The sequence below is a fragment of the Lucilia cuprina genome, chromosome 6 (assembly GCF_022045245.1).
Source record: "Lucilia cuprina isolate Lc7/37 chromosome 6, ASM2204524v1, whole genome shotgun sequence".
Lineage (NCBI taxonomy): Eukaryota > Metazoa > Arthropoda > Insecta > Diptera > Calliphoridae > Lucilia > Lucilia cuprina.
The window spans coordinates 48,764,385-48,773,179 of NC_060954.1; the positions used below are offsets into that span (position 1 = coordinate 48,764,385).

Here is an 8,795-nt window from a genome sequence, read left to right on the forward strand (position 1 = left end):
AGTTCAGTTCTAGTTCAGTTCTAGTTCAGTTCTAGTTCAGTTCTAGTTCAGTTCTAGTTCAGTTCTAGTTCAGTTCTAGTTCAGTTCTAGTTCAGTTCTAGTTCTAAATTATAATTGATACTATAGTCAATAATTAAACTGGTATAGTTAATTACTAAATTGAGAAGTAGAGTATAAAAATTTTCGTTTCATTCTATAAACTATTAACTCCTAATGTATTTACTATCTGAATAATTTTTAATGCTAGAGAATAAAATAGTTCTTATTTCTTAAAAATGTATTAAAAATTTCTTAAGCATATTAATTATTTTTGAACATTGAGCATCTTTACTTGTAAATTATGGATTTTTGTTATGTTTTAGTAGAAAAATGTTTGTAAAATAATTTAATAATTATTATAAACATACATTTTTTAATAATATTACAATATCGAGAATCTATTTTATCTTATTTTACTGTTTAGGACAGCAATACTAAAATCTATGAAGATTAGTATTGCTACGTTTATATGGAGGAAAAATAAGGTGTCGATGTTTTCGACCAAAACTAAAGTTTAATTGATTCTAAGATACCGTTTCTCAAAATGTTTGTCCTGGATTCAGTATTTGGTGAGCATTTCTTTGGAAAAATATGAAAAAGCCCTAAAAAAAGGACCTTTATTGACGTAAAGACAAAAATTTTGAAAATGGTACCTTAAATTGAACTAAATTTTCATTTTCGGTGGGAACACCAAAAACTTCCATTTTGGGGCCACTCTAATGTACATATATTAATTATCCACACAATATTTCTACGCTTAACTTTGCATATTACTCTATTTTATGTTTGTATAAATTACTTCTTAGAAATGGTTGCTTTGAGCCATACTAACTTATGTAAATTTATAATGTATTGATCTAAATTAAAAGTTATTTTTTACTTAGAAATTGCTTCTAAGCATTAGTACAAATATCTAGGATAAATAGACAATAATTCAAATGAATGCATATTGTATAAAATATATTGAAATAGGAAAAATATATTTATTTATTTCAAATTTGATAGATATTTTAAATGCAAGTATAATTATTATCTTGGGTCTCTTAATTTCATTATAATTGTACTTAATTTAAATCGAAAATTATGTATGTTTTCATAATTGTAACATGTTTTTGAAAACAAGCTTGAGATTATAACAGAGCATATCTGACTGCACAACATTCTTTTGCAAACTTTTGTTCAGTTCTAGTTCAGTTGTAATTCAGTTCTAGTTCAATTCTAGTTCAGTTCTAGTTCAGTTCTAGTTCAGTTCTAGTTCAGTTCTAGTTCAGTTCAAGTTCAGTTCTAGTTCAGTTCTAGTTCAGTTCTAGTTCAGTTCTAGTTCAGTTCTAGTTCAGTTCTAGTTCAGTTCTAGTTCAGTTCTAGTTCAGTTCTAGTTCAGTTCTAGTTCAGTTCTAGTTCAGTTCTAGTTCAGTTCTAGTTCAGTTCTAGTTCAGTTCTAGTTCAGTTCAGTTCAGTTCTAGTTCAGTTCTAGTTCAGTTCTAGTTCAGTTCTAGTTCAGTTCTAGTTCAGTTCTAGTTCAGTTCTAGTTCAGTTCTAGTTCAGTTCTAGTTCAGTTCTAGTTCAGTTGTAGTTCAATTCTAGTTCAGTTCTAGTTCAGTTCTAGTTCCGTTCTAGTTCAGTTCTAGTTCAGTTCTAGTTTAGTTCTAGTTCAGTTCTAGTTCAGTTCTAGTTCAGTTCTAGTTCAGTTCTAGTTCAGTTCTAGTTCAGTTCTAGTTCAGTTCTAGTTCAGTTCTAGTTCAGTTCTAGTTCAGTTCTAGTTCAGTTCTAGTTCAGTTCTAGTTCAGTTCTAGTTCAGTTCTAGTTCAGTTCTAGTTCAGTTCTAGTTCAGTTCTAGTTCAGTTCTAGTTCAGTTCTAGTTCAGTTCTAGTTCAGTTCTAGTTCAGTTCTAGTTCAGTTCTAGTTCAGTTCTAGTTCAGTTCTAGTTCAGTTCTAGTTCAGTTCTAGTTCAGTTCTAGTTCAGTTCTAGTTCAGTTCTAGTACAGTTCTAGTTCAGTTCTAGTTCAGTTCTATTTCAGTTTAGTTCAGTTCTAGTTCAGTTCTAGTTCAGTTCTAGTTCAGTTCTAGTTCAGTTCTAGTTTCAGTTCTAGTTCAGTTCTAGTTCTAGTTCTAGTTCAGTTCTAGTTCAGTTCTAGTCAGTTCTAGTTCAGTTCTAGTTCAGTTCTAGTTCAGTTCTAGTTCAGTCTAGTTCAGTTCTAGTTCAGTTCTAGTTCAGTTCTAGTTCAGTTCTAGTTCAGTTCTAGTTCAGTTCTAGTCAGTTCTAGTTCAGTTCTAGTTCAGTTCAGTTCAGTTCTAGTTCAGTTCTAGTTCAGTTCTAGTTCAGTTCTTTTCAGTTCTAGTTCAGTTCTAGTTCAGTTCTAGTTCAGTTCTCGTTCAGATCTAGGTTCAGTTCTAGTTCAGTTCTGGGTTCAGTTCTCGTTCCGTTTCTAGTTCAGTTCTAGTTCAGTTCTAGTTCAGTTCTAGTTCAGTTCTAGTTCAGTTCTAGTTCAGTTTAGTCAGTTCTAGTTCAGTTCTAGTTCAGTTCTAGTTCAGTTCTAGTTCAGTTCTAGTTCAGTTCTAGTTCAGTTCTAGGTTCAGTTCTAGTTCAGTTCTAGTTCAGTTCTAGTCAGTTCTAGTTCAGTTCTAGTTCAGTTCTAGTTCAGTTCTAGTTCAGTTCTAGTTCAGTTCTAGTTCAGTTCTAGTTCAGTTCTAGTTCAGTTCTAGTTCAGTTCTAGTTCAGTTCTAGTTCAGTTCTAGTTCAGTTCTAGTCAGTTCTAGTTCAGTTCTAGTTCAGTTCTAGTTCAGTTCTAGTTCAGTTCTAGTTCAGTTCTAGTTCAGTTTCTAGTTCAGTTCTAGTTCAGTTCTAGTTCAGTTCTAGTTCAGTTCTAGTTCAGTTCTAGTTCAGTTCTAGTTCAGTTCTAGTTCAGTTCTAGTTCAGTTCTAGTTCAGTCCTAGTTCAGTTCTAGTTCAGTTCTAGTTCAGTTCTAGTTCAGTTCTAGTTCAGTTCTAGTTCAGTTCTAGTTCAGTTCTAGTTCAGTTCTAGTTCAGTTCTAGTTCAGTTCTAGTTCAGTTCTAGTTCAGTTCTAGTTCAGTTCTAGTTCAGTTCTAGTTCAGTTCTAGTTCAGTTTCTAGTTCAGTTCTAGTTCAGTTTAGTTCAGTTCGAGTTCAGTTCTAGTTCAGTTCTAGTTCAGTTCTAGTTCAGTTCTAGTTCAGTTCTAGTTCAGTTCTAGTTCAGTCTCTAGTTTCAGTTCTAGTTCAGTTCTAGTTCAGTTCTAGTTCAGTTCTAGTTCAGTTCTAGTTCAGTTCTAGTTCAGTTCTAGTTCAGTTCTAGTTCAGTTCTAGTTCAGTTCTAGTTCAGTTCTAGTTCAGTTTCTAGTTCAGTTCTAGTTCAGTTCTAGTTCAGTTCTAGTTCAGTTCTAGTTCAGTTCTAGTTCAGTTCTAGTTCAGTTCTAGTTCAGTTTAGTTCAGTTCTAGTTCCAGTTCTAGTTCAGTTCTAGTTCAGTTCTAGTTCAGTTCTAGTTCAGTTCTAGTCAGTTCTAGTTCAGTTCTAGTTCAGTTCTAGTTCAGTTCTAGTTCAGTTCTAGTTCAGTTCTAGTTCAGTTCTAGTTCAGTTCTAGTTCAGTTCTAGTTCAGTTCTAGTTCAGTTCTAGTTCAGTTCTAGTTCAGTTCTAGTTCAGTTCTAGTTCAGTTCTAGTTCAGTTCAAGTTCAGTTCTCGTTCAGTTCTAGTTCAGTTCTAGTTCAGTTCTAGTTCAGTTCTAGTTCAGTTCTAGTTCAGTTCTAGTTCAGTTCTAGTTTAGTTCTAGTTCAGTTCTAGTTCAGTTCTAGTTCAGATCTAGTTCAGTTCTACTTCAGTTCTAGTTCAGTCTAGTTCAGTTCTAGTTCAGTTCTAGTTCAGTTCTAGTTCAGTTCTAGTTCAGTTCTAGTTCATTTCTAGTTCAGTTCTAGTTCAGTTCTAGTTCAGTTCTAGTTCAGTTCTAGTTCAGTTCTAGTTCAGTTCTAGTTCAGTTCTAGTTCAGTTCTAGTTCAGTTCTAGTTCAGTTCTAGTTCAGTTCTAGTTCAGTTCTAGTTCAGTTCTAGTTCATTTCTAGTTCAGTTCTAGTTCAGTTCTAGTTCAGTTCTAGTTCAGTTCTAGTTCAGTTCTAGTTCAATTCTAGTTCAGTTCTAGCCCAGCTCCAGTTCAGTTCATCTATTTACTTATCTTGTGAGTTCAAGAATTAAAATTTTATATTTTTAAAAACGTTTAAAGGCATAATGATTATATTCTTTGCCCCAAAATAATTCCTGGAAACATTATTTTTTTTCATTTTAACATAAACAAAGTTTTAATATTAAAATATTTTTTTTTGTAGTTTTGTGGCTTGGCCGTTTGGAAAAAATAAACAATTAATTTACAGCACAATTTAACGACCAAATAAAATTAATTTTTATTTGAAATGTTAATTGTTTCTGGCACAAATTTTAACTTCCGACAATTGTGAAGAATCAACCAGATATTTATTGGCTTTTATTAACATATGGTTTGTCAATATTGTTTTTGTTTTTTGGTTTGGTTGTTTCCTTAATTAATTAAATGCCCATTGATATAAAAAGTGATGTGAACTAAAGTCGGCCACGACGACATCCAAGTTTACAGTCTATATAGCTGCACCAACGATTATCATTGCCACCGCAACCCAAATACAACATACGACGACATTGTCTGATAGCAGTATTGTAAAACCATAAGATACGGGCAACGCAATTTGCTCCAGTTTGTCCTATATTCGGAACACCAGCACAAACGGAGGTTACTATAAAAATCCAATATATTATTACTATATTTCATTATGTTTTCCTTACACCTCACCTGGACCGCCTAAACATCTTTGTCCTGAGCTGTAAGTCGCAAACAACACAACAATTAGTGATATAATATGAATAACTTTCATTTTTATTAAACGAAACTGTGAAAGAATTAAATAATAGTGATTTAATTTAACAGCTTTTTGAAGTATTTATAATTTCAGAATTGGAACAGTGTTCAATGAAACTTAAGGTTTATTGTTTGTGAAACAACATGTGTTAAAAACCTTTGGATTGTTTTAATTTGAGTAAATATGTATCAATTTTTAGAAAATTTATAGAAATTAACAAAAAAGTCTAAATTTTGACTATTCAAAATTCAGAAAATATAATAACCGAGCTGACCATTTCACCTACTATCACATACAATTGTTCATCAACTCGAAAACTCTAATCATGTGCAATTTTGTAACGATATATCGAATGGTTTCTTCTCCAATTGCTATACAAATCTTAAATGATCGCAGCAAAGCATGGCTATGATCCTGTAGTTCGGTCGGACAGTTCCAAACTACCTGAGGAAAGAAGTGAAAATCACTGCTTTTTCAGAGGAATTGACTCTTTGTCAAACTGCTAGGTATTTGAACTTACACAATTATTTACATTTACATATCAGTTCAATTCTAGTTCAGCCATATATCTAGTTCAGTTCCAATTCAGTTCTAGATCAGTTCTAGTTCAGTTCTAGTTCAGTTTTAGTTCAGTTCTAGTTCAGTTCTAGTTCAGTTCTATGTCAGTTCTAGTTCAGTTCTAGTTCAGTTCTAGTTCAGTTCTAGTTCAGTTCTAGTTCAGTTCTAGTTCAGTTCTAGTTCAGTTCTAGTTCAGTTCTAGTTTAGTTCTAGTTCAGTTCTAGTTCAGTTCTAGTTCAGTTCTAAGTAGTTCAGTTCTAAGTAGTTCAGTTCTACTTCAGTTCTAGTTCAGTTCTAGTTCAGTTCTAGTTCAGTTCTAGTTCAGTTCTAGTTCTAGTGCTAGTTCAGTTCTAGTTCAGTTCTAGTTCTAGTTCAAGTTCAGTTCTAGTTCAGTTCTAGTTCAGTTCTAGAACTGAACTAGTTCAGTTTTAATACAGTTCTAGTTCAGTTCTTTTTCAGTTCTCGTTCAGTTTTAGTTCAGTTCTTATGTATTTACTGATTTCCCTTTTTCCAGTCGGTCGTAGTAAGTACTTACTTAGCTCCTATATGTAAGCGAGCATGGTAGTTATTTGCCTAATATCCAATAAAAGGCTTAATTTTCATCAGAATAAGGGAAATCTATACCTTTTCTGCTATAAATGCTTGTAATTAAATAAAATTTCTGAATATTATTATTATTATAATTTTTTTTATCAATTTGCATTGTTTGCAAATATAAACGATATTTGCTTTTAAATTTAAAATATTATTTTTAAATTTTATATTATTTAAATGTCCACCAAAAAAGAAAAACACAAAAATATGTAAATTATTTGCAATTTTAATTAAATGTTATTGAATGTTTTTTTTTCCAACAAAGTTATTGGATCAAAAAGTCATAATTTAACCGCGGCGACTACGACATCTCTGTTCACAGGCGGAACGCGTGCACCAACGATTGTTGTTGCCACCACAACCTAAGTAACGCATTTCACGACAAAGTCGGGTACTAGGATCCCAATGCCACATAGTGCGGGCCGTACAACCGCGGCCGCCACGACCTACATTGCGGGGACCAGCACAAGATGGTGCACCTAGAAATTGTGTTTAGAATACAGGAAAAAAAAATTAAAGAATTTAAAAAATTGTTTATTCGAAAATATGAAAAACTTACGTGGACCGACACATCTTTGGGCAGAGGTATAGGATACTAAAGCTACCAGTAATAAAGTGAAAATGTTTAAAAACTGCATGATGGTTAAAATTGTTTATGATTTAAAATTTTGACTTGATTCGGTATTTATAGGAAAGAATGGTTTTTATATGTCAATATATATATTTTTTAAATTTATTTAAATATTTTTTTTAATAATAAAAATAATAATTTAAATGCCTATAATTGCTGCAAAATAAGGAAGTTAAAAACATATGTTATTGCTTCAGCTTGAAGAGAAGTGTAACGAAAATATAAAAGTCTTAACTAAATGGGAATTATATTGACATTTGTAAAAAACCTTAATATTCGTCATGCCACGCCCACATCAAAAATGCGAATCAGAAACTGCAATCTATAGTGCACCCAAATTTTATATGAATATAATGGGCGTGGCACAAGTACACAAAACTTTATATCTGAGAAACTATTACAGCTACAATTCTAAAATTTTTCACTAGCAATTCCAAAATCCATGTGAACATTTGTGTAATAAATCTTTCCAGATCGTAAAGTATGTTTTTTTATTTAAATTACTTGTTAAGGTAGCAAAGCACGCTGGGTATAGCTAGTTAATTTAAAAATATCAACAACATTTTAAATATATCAATAATTCCCACAAATGTTTGTTTAAAACAAATAATCGTTCTGGTTGTAGAAAAAAAAAAACACTTGTGTTTACATAGTTATTGTTAAAACAAACAATTTATTTAATTCTTTTTGTGGAAATGTATCTACAAATGTTAACAATATAAATTAAAATAAACAATATAAATTAAAATAATTAAAAAGAAAAATCAATTATGATTTTTAAATAAAAATTAAATGTTTTTCCCTCAAGAAAAACTTCCTTAAATTTTTCATATAAATAGCACCTTTAATGATCATAATCAAACATAAACAATTTAACCCTTAAACGTGTTAATCAGTTATAATTTAAAAAAAAATGAAATTTTTACATATTTTAACTTTGTTACTGGTAGCTTTGGTGGCCTATACCTCGGCTCAAAGATGTGTCGGCAGACCACGTAAGTTTTTTCTTAAAAAAAAAGATATTTCATTAAGATTTTAAAAATTTTAATTTTTCCACTCCAGGTAATCCTTCTTGTACTGGTCCTCGCAATGTGGGTCGTCGTGGTCGCGGTTGTACTCCTCGTACAATGTGGTACTATGATGCTCGTGGCCGTCAATGTCGTGAATTGCGTTACTTGGGTTGTGGTGGCAACAACAATCGTTGGTGTACTCGTGCTGCCTGTGAACAGAGATGTCGTCGTCGCCAGGGTTAAATGACATTTACATTTTAAAGGATAGTTTTGGTTTAGAAATTTAATGATGGGAAGGAATTATGCTCGGATTTCTTAGTTTAAAAATAAATAAAGTTTAAAAATAAATAAATTTTCAATAATATATTTTTCCTTTTATGTCTCCATCATCAATATTGCAATGTGTTACAAACAAGTAGCCTTTGAAGTTTGAGCCAATGAAAAAAATATGAATGACTTACTTAATTAAGATCTTGTCTCAATCGCTGTCTCTCTATTTGTGAGTGGTGTTTTTCACTATTCTATCGATACTACAATGAACTACAGTGATAATTCGTTCTATAGTCGTACTGTACATATGTAAAACAGTCTTTCCCCAGAAGTCTTGCCAGTCACTTGCAATGCGGATAGGTTATATCAAAATATACATATGTTTGGATTTCTTAAAACATTCCATACATACATGTAGGTGTTACAATTGGAATAGTTAAATATAATAAATTCTTTTAATAGAAATGTTGTAGAAGTGATTCAAAATTATTTATTTATAATGTTATGTATTTTACAATCACTGGGAACTAATTAAATGATGTAAACTTAGTCGCATGTGCAAGTGACACTTTTTTTTAAAAGTCACATGTAATTAGTTTTTGTTGTAATATGTATAAGAGGCGCTAAATAGTTTCTATTTTATTACTTAATCTAGTTCAGTTGTAGTTCAGTTGTAGTTCAGTTGTAGTTCTGTTGTAGTTCTAGTTCAGTTCTAGTTCAGTTCTAGTTCAGTTCTAGTTCAGTTCTAGTTCAGTTCTAGTTCAGTTCTAGTTCAGTTCTAGTTCAGTTCTAGTTCAGTT

General features: G+C 31.5%; 4 protein-coding genes across 4 annotated transcripts in view; 1 reads left to right on the forward strand and 3 right to left on the reverse strand.

Moving 5' to 3' along the window:
- The window catches only part of LOC111676035 (serine-rich adhesin for platelets), a 321,746-nt gene that overhangs the window by 312,429 nt on the left and 522 nt on the right, over positions 1-8,795 (reverse strand). The gene's annotated exons all lie outside the window — the stretch shown is intronic.
- Positions 4,419-4,982, reverse strand: LOC124420515 (early lactation protein-like). The gene is made up of 2 exons (XM_046953540.1): positions 4,866-4,982; positions 4,419-4,809 (listed from the first exon to the last, which is right to left on the reverse strand). The coding sequence occupies exons 1-2, from the start codon at positions 4,945-4,947 to the stop codon at positions 4,619-4,621; spliced, it is 273 nt and encodes a 90-aa protein (XP_046809496.1). The 5' UTR covers positions 4,948-4,982; the 3' UTR covers positions 4,419-4,618.
- On the reverse strand, positions 6,293-6,776 carry LOC111679416 (male accessory gland serine protease inhibitor-like). Its single transcript, XM_023440991.2, has 2 exons — positions 6,644-6,776; positions 6,293-6,563 (listed from the first exon to the last, which is right to left on the reverse strand). Exons 1-2 carry the CDS (start codon positions 6,720-6,722, stop codon positions 6,373-6,375), a joined length of 270 nt encoding a protein of 89 aa, XP_023296759.2. The 5' UTR covers positions 6,723-6,776; the 3' UTR covers positions 6,293-6,372.
- On the forward strand, positions 7,558-8,091 carry LOC124420514 (male accessory gland serine protease inhibitor-like). Its single transcript, XM_046953539.1, has 2 exons — positions 7,558-7,710; positions 7,778-8,091. Exons 1-2 carry the CDS (start codon positions 7,629-7,631, stop codon positions 7,966-7,968), a joined length of 273 nt encoding a protein of 90 aa, XP_046809495.1. The 5' UTR covers positions 7,558-7,628; the 3' UTR covers positions 7,969-8,091.